Here is a 16,757-nt window from a genome sequence, read left to right as displayed (position 1 = left end):
ACTGACTGTTTTAGGAGCTTTTTGAGATCAAATAGAAGAAAATACATAACATTAAACATGTTAACAACACAAAAGCCATATTAAACGCAGACTACTTTAGACCCGGAAGTAGGATTCGTCGCGTCATCACTGAACAACCGGATAAGCCTGTGTGTGTACGCAATGACTGCAGAGCTCCAGTTAGTTAAAAAACTGGATGCACTTCCAAAAGTATGAGTATTTTCCTCAGTCTCCTGACTAGTCGTGGTGTTGTAGAGCTTTATATTCTACTTCCATCTGAGAATAGTTTGAAGCATCTACAAGGATGTCCAAACAGAGTGGAAGTGTGTAGGATGTGTGGGCAGGATTGGTAGAAAAGTAAAGGGACACCTTTGTGGTCAGGCTTTATTCTACGTGGCCATCCTTCCACCTTTCCCAACCTCTCGGTCCTTACCAACTATCCAGCATAGAGACAGTTACAACCGTGGTCTAAAGAACCATATCTCTGGTTGCTTTCTTTCAAAATTTTATGTCATAACCACTGATCACATGAGTGCTCCTTGATGGCAAGAAGAGTCTGGATGGTCAGAGGAGTCATCAAAAAAGCAAAGCTATACAACAGCGCATTATAAAGTGATAAAAACAGATTTATTCTGTTTTATGGAGAAAAAAAAACAAGACTTTGGTGATATTGTTCAAGGTTCAAGGTTCTTTATTTGTCACATACATAGTTATACAAGTATAACACACAGGTAGAGGAAGAACATTATATATATATATATATCACTGACCCTTTTTGAAATAAGTTTAAACTTGAAATTTTATTTATGATAAAATAAATGATAAATGATTATAAAATAAAATTACAGAGTTTTGGGCACAAGCTTTTCAACTTTTGAACGGCGGCATTTAAGAAAGACAGCCACTAGCTTAAAGAGAGGTAGAAGGACACTGTAACAGCTTGTTTCACACTGAGGATGAACTGTAGGCTGGCCTTTATTTGCTCGTTAAGCTGACACCAGATCCCTCAGCTGCATGTGGACCACATGGCAGTGTGACACTTGATGATTAAGTGTGAGGCATCTGCCACATGCATGGCCAAACAGTGACTGTGAGACGTGTCATGGGCACCATCATCAATGCATCTCAAACAGAGATGTGGGAAAGGTTCAGTTCTACAGTTTTTCATTTATTATTAATAGATAATGAACAAAAGAAGCATGTTTATCATATATTATATTGTGTTTGTTTACATGACACCTCTACTCTCTTTTAGCCTCAAGTTGCACTGCTGAGACAAGTGGCATGACATCATCACACAGACGATCATGCAACAGACCCCGACATCTGTCAACAATATCATTATTTGGAGGCGGAGTTAGCATTTTGCAAAAGCATTGTTTGATAAAGGTGTGATATGCTTTTAAATGTTTAAGGAGGATTTAAGATCTCAGTAAATCAGAAATAAAAGACTAAATGATGCCTCAAGGATTCAAATTTTTTCCAAAAGGTTTTTAAAAAAAAAACTGAATATGAAACAAACAAAAACAAACAAACAACGTAACAGTATCTAGAATCTAACAACATTCATTTTTGTAAAGAAAATAAAGATAAACATATTCTCTTATTATACTGACCTTGGATTTATCTATTGTTTAGGATGTTTTAATAGACAGACTTATAGACATTACCCAAAGGAGGTGAAAGTCTTTTACCTGCCAGCTCCCAGCTAAAAAACTATGTCATGTCTGATTGCACTGACGTGAGAACACTCCAAGTAATGGGGCACAGAATTCCTACCTTGCAGATATGCTGCCTCCAGCATGCTCACTCTAAACCAGGGAATACACGCAAGAGTGAGAATGCTACTGATGCAGCTAGTCTCCTGCTGTGTGCTACATATGAGGAAGGACGAAAAAGGACACTGACTCTTCAAACATATTTAAACAGCTACAGACTGGAGAACACTCTTTATATGATGTAAAGATACCAAAACACAGGAAAGCCTGCTTTGCCCTCTTATGCATGCAACCTTGTCGCACTGGTGTGCAATGAGCTTGTGGTTGTCTTGCAGTCTAGCCTGGTTGCAAAATGTTTTCAGAATTAAGGAAACCATAAACCTCAAAAGACGTATACTGTGTGCTGTATGCGTGTATCACAAAATGGCATGCATATATCAGTCTGCAGATTTAGATATGTTGGGCAACAACATTATTCACATGACTTGAATGTAGACCCAAGTCATCTAGTAAGTCATACATTTCTATCAATAGCCTCAGAAGTGTTTCTCTTTCTTCTAAATCTTAAACTTTGTATTTCCCTAATCTTTGGGTAAAGCTTTGTAGTCCAGATCAAAGAAACTGGGCTTAATTTCAGTGCAAGTGAGAAGAGAAATTACAGTCAGCCTTGTGCCTGTAATCCATTTAGTTTTCGCCCTTGGCTCACTCTTTGTGTGTGGTCTTGACTCTTGCTCATTCTCCACAAATGTCCCAATTATACCACAGTATCAAAATCAGCCCTGTCCTTTTCTTTCGTCTTTTCTTTCTTTTTCCTTTTGAGGAAAAGCAGCAGCAGCAGAAAGCTGTGATCCTGGTGTAACGGAAACCAGATTCACAGCACTCAACATGGCATATCAGAATAAATACCTCGTAGCAACTGTCAACCTTGGTGGTGAAGAGGTGATGATTTAGGCTTGTTTTGCAGCCACAGTCACCGAGTCAATCATGAACTTCTCTGTAAACCGAAGTAATGTAGAGTCAAAAAGCGAAAACATAAAGCTTGGTCGAAACTGCGTCGTGTAACAGAACAATGATCCTAAGCACACTAGCAGATACTTAACTATGCTACTATAGCCCCTGGCCAATATATCCTCGGTCGCATAGGAATCACATGTATGACTCGCAGTGCAGTTATATGTCACTTCTACTTAACATTAAATTTGATATCACAAGTTTGTTTTTCACCCGGGTGCAGAGAATCCAGTGGAAACTTTCTTTTCACGTGTCAGCATGTTTAAACGTTGAGAGTGGCTAATATGTGGCATAAAAATGCATGAGGCTGCTGGCTGCATGCCTCCTACAAAATAAAAGACATGCAGGCAGAATCAGGATATCTCTTCACATTTTTTGTAAAATTATTCTTCACGAATCTGATATAAGATCAGATTAGGAATGTCTGATAATTATCTGAATTTCTGCTAGTGTTTTCTCAAAGTGTGTAAAAAGCCTTTTGCTCTGTTATTTACAGGCAGTTTACTTTGTGGACACTGAAAACAACAAATTTGAAGCTGCCTGGAAGTTAAACAACGTTCCAATGTTAGCTGAAAGATTTAAATGGCAAACATATGTTTCTGATTATTTCGAGGAGTTTCCCTGAACTCTCATCATGGGTATATTATGTAATCATAACTTCTATCTTCACATGAAAAAACATGAAGCAGCTATCTCATTTTTATGAAATCTACTTTGCTTGACCAGCAACGAAGACAAATAGGCGTGAGCCTTAGCTGACAAAAACCAAACTGACCTCAGTTTGCTTAACTAAACTCAACAAACTTCTGTGTTTGTGTAAAATATGCCTTATTCGACTTCTGAAAACAAACCTGAGATTATTTACTGATGAAACTTAATCAGACCACATTCCTGGGTATTTTCTGCAAAAATACGCTCAGGTTATTTGTAATCTCAGCCTTCTTTATTTTTAGTGACTGTAGAAGCCCTCTCAGTTTAGTTCAGACACCCTCCTTTTGTCCCTTTTGTTTCTATAGTAAGTTAATCATAATATCCATCATGGAAGTCTGTATACATACTAACAGCTTTGTGAAGTTGTAGTTACATGTTAACCAGTACTTAACTAGTGATACACTGTTATCAATGCAGATGTTTAAAATAACTAGCTGACTGCAGTTTCACTTTTTCTGTTTCTTGCTTTTGTTTTTGTTGGTATTTACTTTGTGCTAATGAACTAAATAAACCTTCTTTAGATGAGCACAACTAATTGTTTAAAGTCTTTCAGCACTTAATCATGCTTATTTTGAACATTTCACAAAGACAAAACTGCCCTAAAACATTTCAACAAACAACTGCTCTTGCTAATGGTAAAACAACACTGCAGAAAGCAGTGTCACCTGAGTATGTTAGCACACAAACTAGCACTACTTACAGTAGACTGTAAGTGAGATGCACAAGGTCAGCAACAATACTGAGGTTTTGGGTGTTTAAATGATCCACGGGTTCAAAGTGCGCAAAGAAAATATGCCCCACACCCTTACACTACCATCACTAGCATGAACCTTTGTTACATGCCAAGATGGATCCATACTTTCATGTTGCTTACACTAAATTCTGACTCAGCCGAATGTCGCAGCAGAACCTGGGACTCATTAGATCAACATCCTATTGTCTAATTTGTCTAATCTGTTTCAGAGATGCTCTTCTGCAGATCAGCAGCTTCTACAATACTCAGACCAACAACCATGCTACATTCACAGTCACTTAAATCCCCATTCTTGCTCATTCAGCAGATCATCTTGACCATGTCTACATGCCTAAATGCATTAAGTTGAGCAAGTGTCCCTAACAAAATGACCATAAAGTGTACATTAAACAATAAGTAGACATCTGAAGCGGTTTTTGCCACCAAAGATGAAGAAAGGTTTGGAGGTAACCAAAGACACTGGGATCCTCCTCTGGGCCATGTCAAAGCAGGACAGGATTTCCTTTCCTTTGCATTTATTTCAACTGTTGTTTTCATGAAACTGTGAAGGACATTTCCTTCTATTTCACCAGTTAAATACATAAACAGATTGGTTTGTCTCTACAAAATAAAGTCAGTTGTGTTTAAGACCTTGATTCGGTTTTGGTTAGTCCACTGCATCATGTTACGCTGCTGCACACTCACACTACGTGCTGTTCCACCCCCGTCTGATTTTCAGATTGGACTTTCTAATTATAGCTGCATAATTGTCTCAGGGCATAACGTCCTGGTAGGAGATCAAAAAGAGAGAGCTGCAGAAAAGGACAGTAAACTGGGCTCAGTTAATAAGGTGCTGAAGGCCGGTTACAGAGCTAGTAGGGAGTTCAGCATCTTGCTCAAACTCACAATGATCCTCGGCTTCTGCAGTCTGTAATCTAATCACTTCTATCTATGTGCCTCTGTTACAAGAACAAGAGAAAACAATCAGGATGTCACATAGTTTTATTGTTTTCCTAATGAATAGGAAACTTAACAGATTTTGCAAACAAAGGCCCATTAACTAGTAAAGTGCTACTCACTGGGGTGTTGCTAAAGTGGGGACGTGGGGTGGGGGAGGGTTTCTTTTCCCCCTGGAATTTGATTGACATCCCCTCCCAGTTTCCCCCAGAATTGTTTTATCAAATCAGTGCAAGTGGGAAAAACTACAGGAGGGACGAGGAGGTCTGGATCCAGTGATCGGGTTCACTGCTTAAAGTACCACTCCCTAAACTCCATTACATTTCAAATGTCAGCCTAAAACTCTGTTCTTTATTTCTACAACTGAGCAGAACAAAACATGCTTACAGTTGCAACCAGACTGCACTTTGTTGAATCTTGGCCGCTATATTCTTATAGGTCAGCTGCATCTCCGAATGCATGGCTAAATTATGGAAACCGGTAATGTTTTTAAACTTCCGAAGGAGGAGGAGCAGGAATAGCTGACACCCGATGATGTTTTAGTGATGTTTATGGTTTTGTATGGTTTGGGGTTTTTAATAATCAGCATATAGGAAATGTAGTTCTCCTTTAATTGGCAAGTCTATAAAATAACTGAACATTAGGAGTGGCATAAGTTCACAAAGCTCTGCGGTCATCTTGCCTTTATCTTTTGTCAAGTTCAAATCCAAATATTTTCAGTTTCAGTGAGATAAGACTGAGAACAAATCAATTCTTCTAATGATCAACTACATTTTTGATGACTGTTTTCGAACTGAGAACATCAGCTCCAATGAGGATGTAACCTGCTCCTCTTTACATGCACAGCTGTGTTCACTGCAGGAGAAAACCAACAGACCATATTATCACTGAGAGACTAGCAGCTTTCTCAAAGCCACAGGAGCGCTGATATGCAAGCAGCTTTAAAGGTGCAACACACTCCACCAACATTATAGCAAGCACACATAGGACAGGGAGAGAGAGAGTCTGAAATGGTGTGTGAGCACTGAAAACACCAGCCAAATGTTCACATGATACAGTAGTGTTTTTAGATCAGTGGGGTCTATTCTCGGAGCTCTTTCATGTTATCTCCTGCTGCATAGAGTGTGTGTGTGAGTATTTGAAAGGAGGGATCTCCATTCTCACACTGCCACCTGCTGTGGCGTCTCAACTCAAACCGTGCACAAGTCTCAACCTCTGGCCTGCACCAACGTTGAGTCCAAACGAGTCATCTTTCAACTTCCTCTGCAGCTATCACAACAAAAACGCGGGGTTCGTGTGGACTTTTCCACAGCTGTTCCGTCTCACATCAAAATTCGAGTACAGCTCTCTGCCCTCAGTCACGCGTCATCTGGCGCACTTTCAGCACCATGCGCAGCATTTGACCTTGTCACCGGTTCTGCTGGAGTTTCACCAGCTCGTCCCAAACAGACAGGAACACAGACTTACCTAATGCAACCAGCCTGCGATAACCTCACATTCGAGCAGCACGGAGCTTTGTGGGGAACAGCGTTGACGCGTTCATTCGTCTGTTTTCTCTCGTCTCATTCAGCCGCGAAATTAGACCCTGTTCGTGCAGCTGGCACACATAGATGGGCTACTGACTGCAGGGTGGGGGTGGCAGGCGAAAGGGATTTCTGTGACTGGTCTAGATTTCGTCAAATAGCGGGCCAGGGTTTTTACAAATAAGCCACCAGATTATAATCCTTTTAAAACTACAACCAGAGCTTGATACTGGGTCAGAGAGAGAGAGGACACAGTTATCTAAGTATTCGTGCATGCATTTTGGCACCACAGTCTGTCTCACACTGTTGTGGACCAGCAGCCACCTACTCTTAACCATAACAGTCTCATAAGAGTGTTAATTTATGCACTATTAATTGTATGCATCCTCCCAGGTCCCATGTATATCTTCTACATATACTGCAGCTGTCTGTGTTTAAAAGTAAACATGGCTCAAATCGTTGTAAAGACTTGGAAACAAATTAGATACACTATCAGTGAATATTTCGCAGGCATGTTCTGGATGAACATTTTGTGACTTTTTCATCGGGGAGTGCTGATAAGAAAATGCAACCCATATGGCATTATTTTCATTAAAAACACAGAGAGGTATTTATTGTTACAGAGTAGATGTTGCGAATCTGTAAGAAGTGAGAAATGTTTTAAGTAAATATTTTTTCAAAAAATAGCTTAAACCTGATATTTATGAGCGAAGTCCGGCGCAGAGATAAGATTTCCCTTTCGGGATTAACTTGGTGATCGAGAAAGGAGGGTGTAATTTGAGAAATGTTTGCTTGAATTAGTGATGGTATATTCTGAAACTCACCAATAAATTAGAAGGAAATCATATTTATGGTTGGGTTTTTTTCTCACTTAATGTTGGATAAGAAACGTGCGCGCCTTCTGTGGATGCTTTACAGCACAGATGGTTTATTTTGTAACCCCGAATTCCATTTTTTATTCATGTTGCTGGTTTGTTATAAATAAAGTTACAGATGACAAACGAGGCTTTGCTTGATCCAGCTCTGTGCAGAGAGCTGGGACATGTAAGGAAACAGCTTCTACCCCCAGCTGCAGCATCATCATCAGTTATTCTCTTTTCTTTGGAGCTCCTTTCATCTCAAAGGGTCCAGCATCTGATTTATATATTGCGGGATTAGCAAAAGAAGGTAAAAAAAAAAGAAAAAAAGGGGTAAATGTGTCATGTGGCCTGCTTCAAGGTTTTTCCACAAACTGTCTTTGAGTTTATGCCATTTAAAACATCAGCAGCAGGAGCGAGATGAGACCTGCAAAACAAAAACAGAAAGGTCCACCAGTATTCAGATATTTACTCAGTGAACTCACAGAAATATCTGGTGTGCTATTCACGGTGCATTTCCACAAATATGTGAACATGATGCAACTTATTTCTATTTGCCAACACTCTACTTATTAGTGTGACTATGCATGCATGTTTTATTTCACACGTTTGCTGTCCTCCACACCAAACCCAACCTAACAGTGGGCGATCGTGTGTGAGGCAGAGCACATCTCTCCTCATCCACAACTGGATTCCCCTTAAATGTTCGTCCTGTGCGTTTCCTTCATTGGACGGGATGGAGAGTAACTCACTGACCCTGTTATGTAACCCTGGGTTTGTAAAATTCCTGATCATGGCTGAATCCCAGCTCAATTCAAAGTCTTATTACTATACTCAGTGCACAATACTACTTCTCAGATACCCTGCAGACACACACACAAACACACACACTGAGAAAAGCATAACCCTTCTTCTCATGAGCTCAACTGTGAGACACGTCCTGACCCACATAAGGAAAATTCCTCCAATTCCCTTGCGTAAGTTTCACATAATTTAAATCGCAGGAGATTAACCACTTGACTGTTTTTTTTTTTCTCAACAAGGTATGGGAGGATTATATCAAATAACCTTAGTTAGGATCAAACACTGCTGCTATATAGAGACTATACACTCTTACTTACTGTAGCTCAGACTGTCTATAATGAAGTAGTGGTTGAAGCACATCAAGCCACGTCAGGGAACTGTAAACAAATTATCTGGTGAGGTTTGAGCCACTGAGTCCCCATTTGGGCTGGACATGAACAGACATGTGGGAAATAGTGTCCAAGGATCCAGTGGTGTCTGCTGATGATCCCGTGTCTTTGTGGGTGGTTGCATAACCAGATTAGGGCAGTTAGTTTTAGGCTCTGGGGTCACTGGGGCCTGATTATGCTCTTTAGCTTTTTCAATCTGAATCGCCTGAAGCAGCTTCCCAAACACTGAGATTCCTGAATGTGCTGCTGTTCTGTGTGAAACTTTTAGGCCACATGGAAGAGATTCTCGGGAAAGGCCTAAAAAAAGGCTTAACAAGTTCCTGAACAAGTCATAGATGATGGCGAATGTAGCTTTCCAGCTGCTGTTCTCAAGAGTGAGTGATTAAAATTGAAAAATGAAAGCTCTAGAAAAAATATAAACCATGACAGAAAAAACATTTGAGGAGTAAATACCAAGTTTAATAAAGGTTTTTGAAATCAATGCGTGAACAGAGTTCATTTAGTTGACTAAGATGTGCTACATGTCATGATTAAGCAGGATTGTGAGGCAAGCTTAAATACAACAATTAAAATGTTCAAAAATCAACTACTGGAGGTGGGAAAATATATTTTCTTACACCGACTGAGACGTTGGATAGATAAATAAAGGTTCTTGCAGTACCACCTAGTGGTAAATTATTTTCTTCTCAGGCTGGACAGAGGTATGCAAAAAGAAAAGTGGGTAAACGTTTCAGGGTAAACTCCATTATTAACCAATCAAAACACACACAAGACACTGCACAGCACACTCTCTGTGTTTTAAACTGGAGGTCATATATATCACTCAGTCTAAAAAATAAAGGACTTTTTCTTTGTAACTGAACTGAATTATTTTGTCAGTTTGCACTATGCATGTGCACATCCTGAATTAATCAGTGATAACTTCTCTTGTAAATGTAAAACTAGTTAGCCTAGAAAAATGAGAGCACATGAGTTACTAGCTACACTCATGGCTCACTGGATATTTTTTGCGTTTTGTTGCAGTTTCAGCCAGTCTGGCGCCTTGGTCACTTAAACCAACTTTGTTCCTCAGCTTTAACTTCAACAGGTTGTTTTGATTATATCTTCATGTCTAAATGCATTGAGTTGCTGCCATGTGGCTGATTAGATATTTGTGTTAATGAGCAGCTGAACAGGTGTACCTATTGCACAATGATATAATTCACTCCCAAATTTCCCAACCTGCGCTCAGTGTACAAACATTCACTCGTGTGCAGACTGTTTCGATGGTTTTGGATCTATTCCCTGGGTCCTTGTGTTTATCTTCTGATTTCTGTTTACTTTGTTCTGGACTTTGTTATTTTATTGGACTTATTTCAGCATTAATGCTTGTTTTTTCATCAATCATTCGATCTCTGGTGTCCTGCTTTTGGCTTCTCTTGTCCACATAATTGATGATAATTCCAGCTCTTCTTTTACTTTTTAAAATCTGTTTTTAAAACTGTGTTTTGTCACGTTGACCTCTGTGCTGCATATTTGAATGAATGGTGCTGTAAAAATGACAATGTAGTTTCCCACCGTAAGCAAACACACTTCTAGAGAGAAGCAAACATCTTGAAAATAAACACTCTTATTCATTAGACTGTAGTAGTGCATGATAATTCACCACTACAGCACACTGTGGAGGTTATATTTCCAAACTGACATCTGAAGATTGTTCACTTTCAGAGTTACATTCAGATACTCTTGAACTCATCTACAGCATGAAGGCAAAACATGTCTGGATGGAGAAACAACCAGTGAACTTTTACATCCAGAGATTCTCTGCTGGTACATGAGGTCATGTGACCAGAGCCTGCTGGCTGTGCATCACACAGACTCCCCAAGAGCTCTCGCCCAGTGTGAAGTTAGTGACAAACTTGTGATGAATGTAAAACATCTAGCTGGTAAAGAAAAGTGTCCTTTTGAGACCAAAAAAAGAACTGAAAAAGAAACAGAGGAACAGAAACAAAAAAAAGAAAAGCTTTGCTATGTAGATGTTTTTTAAACTTTTAAGCTGATTCTGAATTTCTTCCGTTAGTAGAAAAAAAAACAATTCAGCACTCGTGGTCCATCTTTACATAGAAATATAGCTCAGCGTACGCACTAATGCACTAATCAAGTATAACCAAACCCTCATTATTTTTTTTTTTAGTGATGGGAAGCACAGAAAAATATGACTCTGCATGTATGCAAATCTTCATTTCTAGAAAAATAAATCAGTAGTGATGAACGAATGCTTGAAACTGAGCTACTTTCATCTGTAATAAGAACCTACTGCTTTGAATTAGTTGAAATGTGACCAACTGTGGTCTTTGCAGACCACAGAAGAACATTATTTATCATACAGACAAATCATTTTCATTCCATCATTTCTATCTATTTGTTCCTAATGACGTGACAATGCAGCTTTGTTGTGTGTTATTGCTTTTTAAAAATATAAATGTTTTGGGGTTGCAGGTGAATCGTGTCTGCAGTGGTGAAGAGACAGCTCACTATGAAGCTGTCCATTTATAGGCTCATATATATTCTGACCCTCAGCTTTGGCGATGAGCTCTGGGTTGTGACTGAAAAATTAAATTGTTGATGTATGCAGACATGAGCTCATTGTCAAGAATGTCTAGGCTCTCCCTTACAGATAGAGATGTCTTCACATTGTTTGGGTATCCAACCAGAAGGCCTCCTGGACAGCCCTTAAATATGGGCAAGTTCTAGGAGGACTGAACCTGATAGGTTATCACACAAACATGTCATATATGTTTACTGGAGTTTGCATGTTCTCCTAGTGTTTGTGCTGGGATAGGCTCCCGCCTCCCCACGACCCTGAATTGGATAAGTGGAAGAGAACGGACGAATGGATATTATTTGGCTATTATAATTGCTCTTAACAGTAAATTATTCTTGGTGTACCCAAAGATCACAGGAAGTACATATGTGAAAAAATGTCAGTGGGATGATTAGTAGGAAAATTACTTTTAATAATAAAGGTTATAATTAATGAATCACAGAGCAGAAGAGATTTGGTTGATGAAGAGGTCGGCACACGGCTCTGAAAGTGTGACAGTGTTTTAAGTTTGCATGACCAGGCGAGCTGCAGCTGTACCAGAGAGCACATCTGCTGAACATCTGCTTACTTGAAAAATAAGAGTGGAAAAGGGCACTGTGTCCCAGTTTGCTCTTTCTGAGTAAAATAAACTGATGATTTAACACCAATCAGATTCTGTTGTATAAAAGCAATCATTACAAGCTGGACGTTATCGGCAATGTTATTGCTCAAAGTGGGGATCAGAGGTCATGTCAACAGTAAAGAGAAACATAGTGTGAAGCTCAGAGCCTGCGCTCATCAAACTGTTAAAATACTTTTCCTTCACTTTACTTTTTAGCTGTTTACACTGCTTAAATTTAAAAGAGGTTTGCAGCTTTCTTTTCATGCATCTTATAACGATGTTATAAACAAACGCTTTTATTTAAAACCCAAGTTAAGAATTCATTTTCTGCTCCACTTTGGTTTTCTATAACACATCTTTCAGTGACATGTGATTTTTATTAAAGAAAATGAATCAGATACATCAGAACATACAGACGATTAATCACAGTGTCACCTGATAGCAGCTATTAAGGAGAAACTACAAAACAACAAAGTGTTAACTTCCAGAGGAAAACCTTCCTTAAAAATGTATTTTAGGGGAAGTCATCGGACATTTTAAAGTGCTTTATTTAGTTTTGAGATTTAACTGGTGATTCTATACATGCAGCATCAAATTTCAAGTTAATTTAGTTCATGCTTCGATTGATTTCTCAAAATAATAACCTGCTGCTGAGTGCAGAGACTTGTTTTTACAAGGGTGCTGCTCAGAGGACCTAAAAACATGTTTTTCAGGCAGTGGATGAACTGGAGGGCTGCACCAAGGCCCAGAATAGAATAAATAAGGATTATTTTGAACTGTGAATCATGCAATGCCCAAGAACAAAAACACGGAGCTAAAAATAATTGAATTAGACCCACTTTAAATGTTACTGACATTTTGCTTTAAGCATCTTTATAATGGGTCTTCTTGCTCTTTACAGCAAAGTTTGGCGTCTCTGTTGAACATTTTTCATTATTAAATATGAGCCCAGGGGGATGAATGAGTCAATATTTCTGAGTGTGAGTCCCCAGGTGATATTTCAAGTGTGCACTCTGTAGAAACCCTCTGCCACAGATACCACAGAGGTGAGGCCTCTCGCCTGTGTGGCTTCTCATGTGCTTCCTCAGGTGTCCGCTGTGGGTGAAACTTTTGCAACAAAAGGAGCAGCAGAAAGGCTTCTCGCCTGTGTGAATCCTCATATGTATCTTTAAATCCCCTTTGCGGCTGCACTCTTTCCCACACACGTGGCAACGATGCAGTTTCACCCCGGCGTGGCTCGCCATGTGCTCGGTCAGTGCGGTCGTGCTGTTGCACTGCTTACCGCACATGTGGCAACATTTTGAGCCCTTGTGCGATTTGAGGTGCATGTTAAGGCTTTCGGTGGATTCAAACATCTTTCCACACACGGCACAGATGGCACCTGCGTCTGCTGAATGCACGTGGAAAGCATGATTTATCAGATGATGGCTGGAGGAAAATGATTTATTGCACAAATGGCAATGACAGTCAGGTGCAGCAGAGTTAAAATGAGGTAACTCAGTGGATTCTCTGAAAGTGCTAAAGGGCGCCTGGGTTTGTTCTGATGAAAAACTAGCAGCAGGTCTTTCGCTTTCCCTTCCGTCCTGGACGCTTTCACTTTGGGCTAGAGTTTGTGAAGAAGATGTCAATGTGAGAGGCAAAATGAACTGCACAGTTCTGGTTTCCTGCTCCTCCAGAAACTCCTCATCACGTTCACAGTTTTGCACTTCAGGCTGCAGAGACGGTTTCGTGTCCTCTAGCTCATTTTCCTCCCAAACAGCAGAGTGAGGTGGATATGAGGCATCAGCATCATGAAACTCTTCGGCCTGTTTTTCATCTTGCTCCTGACCAGCCCAGAGTTCGCTGTCTTCCTCTTTAATATGTTGAGGCTCTGCATTGCCCTTATGGACGCTGATGCTCGGTGTGCGCTCACATGGCTCCTGCTCAGGCGGTGACTCCTCTTTACAAACAGACAGCTGAAGAACATCTGAAAAAGAAAATGTAATCTTTCTTTTACTACTTTATTACTATAAACAAGGATTAACAATCATGTTTGTTACTCTCAAAAGGTCCTTTAAAAGCTTTCAGATGATCAAATACAAATGAATTAAAAGCTTATCATTTACTGATAAAAAGCAGATATCAGCAGTTTGCTGGTCTGGAGCATTCAGGTGTGTGTTAACACAATACTACAATCTTCCCAGGAGTGGACGTTCACCCCAACTCACCCCCTGAAGCTGAAAGAAACCCAAGAGCTACATCTCAGGCTCTATAGGAGAAAGCCTCAGCAGAGCTTAGAGCAAACCCCACGACTTCTGACACAATGTCATGCCGACTGTTGGTGGTGGAGGGGTAATGATTTAAAGCTTGTTTTGCAGCCACAGGTCCTGGGCACCTTGCAAACGAACACTTCTTTGTCCTAAAGTATCCTAGAGACAAATGTGTGGCCATCTGTTTGACAGCTGAAGCTTGGCTGAAAATGGGTCATGTAACAGAACGCATTGCCAAGCACAGCAGCAAATCTCCACCAGAAGGGCTGAAAAAGAAAAGATTCAAGATGTTGCAGTGGCGCAATCAAAGTCCAGACTTCATCTGACTGAAATGCTGTGGTGGAACCTTAAGAGAGCTGTGTGTAAACAAATGCCCAGAAACCTCAATGAACTGAAGCAATGTTGGACAGTGGGACAAAATTTCTCTACAATGATGAGAGAGATGTATAGTTGTACAGAAAGCGATTATTTCAAGTCACTGCAGCTAAAAATGGTTCCATAACCTACTGAATGATGTGGGTGCAATGAATCAACTTTTTCACATGAGAGTATGAGGTCTTGAATAATCAGGCCCCAACACAGTGACCACAACAACACCTCATAGTATCTTATTATTCAAACAGTGTTATTCTCAGACTGCAGGCTTACTTGCACTTCCTAGAGTTTTTAAAAGTAGAATGGGAGGCTGGGCCTTCAACTATCAGGACCATCTGCTGTGGACCCAGCTCCCACTTTGGCTTCAGGAGACCGATACCCTCTCTACTTTTAAGATCACAACAGGGATCAACAGGGATCACTGACTGTTTTAGGAGCTTTTTGAGATCAAATAGAAGAAAATACATAGCATTAAACATGTTAACAACATAAAAGCCATATTAAACGCAGACTACTTTAGACCCGGAAGTAGGATTCGTCGCGTCATCACTGAACAACCGGATAGAAACTTGACATTTTGATAAAGTTCATAGTTAGTGCTGGATCAGGTGGCCCCAAACCATACCTTAGTTACTACTAAGTAAATATTTAATGCTTAACTATTATTTTTTTCACAACATTTCAAAATTCCTCATTCAGGAAAATCAGAAATAATATGAGTTTTAGACTGTCTTCCAGTCAGTTGCTGGAGCACAAATTAAAGTGTTAAATAAAATTAAACACACTTCACAAATTACGTTGCAGAAAATAAACTTCCTCTGCAAGGTTACATTTTAGGTTAATAATTCCAGTCTAGTCGGACACCCACAGATAAGTAAAAAATAAGACCCCACAGACCTCTTTTCTGGTTTGTCATGAACTCCAGCAGCAGACCTCTGAGTCGCTCGATCTCCTGCTGGGAGCTGCTCGCTTCTTCCTCATATTTTTCTATCGTCCTCTCAAACACCTGAAATATTTCCTCCGCGGCGGCTGTCAGGCGCTCGGTCACGAAGGCCCTGAGAAGAAGCGGTGAAGACATTTTAGAATACGTGTTACTCTAGAAGCACGGGAAGAGGTTTAAAAGACAGCGGGGGTTGCGCTAGCTAGAAGCTACGGAAGCAGAAGTAAACAAAGTACCGAGAGGAAGAGCGCTGACAGCACCCACAAATCAGACAGGTGCTGCCCTCTGGTGGACACCAGCGAAACTGCTCGGAAACCTTTAACTGGGCATGTTTTATGCAAGGTGATTAGACTTGATGATTTTATAAAAATTATAGTTAACTCAATTAACTACCCTCTGCACCATAAAATAAATATTTAGCTTTCAGTTGCAGGAAGTCTTCATTCTCCTGTTGCTGCTTAACTGCTCACCTCAGCATCCTGTGCTTGGCCTGTCTCCTCCAGCACATTTTAGTGCATCATTTGTATTTGTATTCTGCTATTTTATGTTATTATTATTATTATTATTATTATTATTATTATTATTATTATGTTGTTTTATTTTACTTCACAAATGTGTTTGATTTGTTGTGTATTTTTTACTTTTAAGCTCCTTTATTTACTTTATTTATTATAAACATAGCTCTTTCATAGTGAGTATTTGTTTTTTTCTTTTTAAGCTATTTTGATTGACTATATTGTATTTAACTGTGGAACTTAATTGGCACTAACACAGACATCTCACATTTTTTAATAAATGGAGTATATCTTTATAAAACTAAAAGAATCAAATAAAAATGTAAGCATGTCTTTAATATTATTTTTTGTTATTTTCACATTGAACACAAACCCTCATTCTCATTTACTCAGAAATTGTTGAAAACTCCTGCTAAAACCGGGCAAAGACCCTGTATACCCCTTCATAAAGGCACTCATCTCATGAGTAGGCACTCATCAACAAATACACGTAGATTACTTAATTTGATTGACTACTCATGCAGTAAAAACATCGAAACTACAATATTATCTCTAGATGCAGGAAAGGCGTTTGACAGAGTTAACTGGAAATTTTTATTTGCAACTTTACACAAATTTGGTAATCAGTCTTTATGCAGTTGATGTGTTACTTTTTCTGGGGTATTTGCATTGATAAATTCTTTTGCAAGAGTATCAGATTATTCAATTAACTGGTCAAAATCTTCAGTCCTTCCGATTAATTGCTCCTTCCTAAATTCTTCTTCTACACCACTGCAATCGGGAAATATAA

The 16,757-nt window shown here is 39.5% G+C and overlaps 2 protein-coding genes across 2 annotated transcripts in view; both read right to left on the bottom strand.

The window, feature by feature from the left end:
- Positions 1-6,751, bottom strand: part of LOC102203226 (equilibrative nucleoside transporter 1) — a 44,180-nt gene extending 37,429 nt beyond the window's left edge. Inside the window, exon 1 of the mRNA XM_005727348.1 lies at positions 6,598-6,751. The gene's annotated coding sequence lies outside the window, so the exon portion shown is untranslated. The remainder of the gene's footprint in view (positions 1-6,597) is intronic.
- Positions 6,752-11,620: 4,869 nt separating this feature from the next.
- On the bottom strand, positions 11,621-15,694 carry LOC102202943 (zinc finger and SCAN domain-containing protein 22-like). Its single transcript, XM_005727346.1, has 2 exons — positions 15,410-15,694; positions 11,621-13,854 (listed from the first exon to the last, which is right to left on the bottom strand). The coding sequence occupies exons 1-2, from the start codon at positions 15,588-15,590 to the stop codon at positions 12,854-12,856; spliced, it is 1,182 nt and encodes a 393-aa protein (XP_005727403.1). The 5' UTR covers positions 15,591-15,694; the 3' UTR covers positions 11,621-12,853.
- Positions 15,695-16,757: the final 1,063 nt, after the last annotated feature.

This window comes from Pundamilia nyererei, unplaced genomic scaffold (assembly GCF_000239375.1).
Source record: "Pundamilia nyererei isolate P.nyererei 1_Seehausen unplaced genomic scaffold, PunNye1.0 scaffold00024, whole genome shotgun sequence".
Classification (NCBI taxonomy): domain Eukaryota; kingdom Metazoa; phylum Chordata; class Actinopteri; order Cichliformes; family Cichlidae; genus Pundamilia; species Pundamilia nyererei.
The sequence above is the reverse complement of the archived record's forward strand: the minus strand, read 5'-3'. Positions and strand labels throughout refer to the sequence as shown.

Coding starts and splice junctions, on each gene's coding strand:
- LOC102202943 (XM_005727346.1), bottom strand. CDS start 15,590: ATGTCTTCACCGCTTCTTCTCAGGGCCTTCGTGACCGAGCGCCTGACA. Junction 13,855..15,409: donor CATGACAAACCAGAAAAGAG/GTCTGTGGGGTC, acceptor TTTCTTTTTCAG/ATGTTCTTCAGCTGTCTGTT.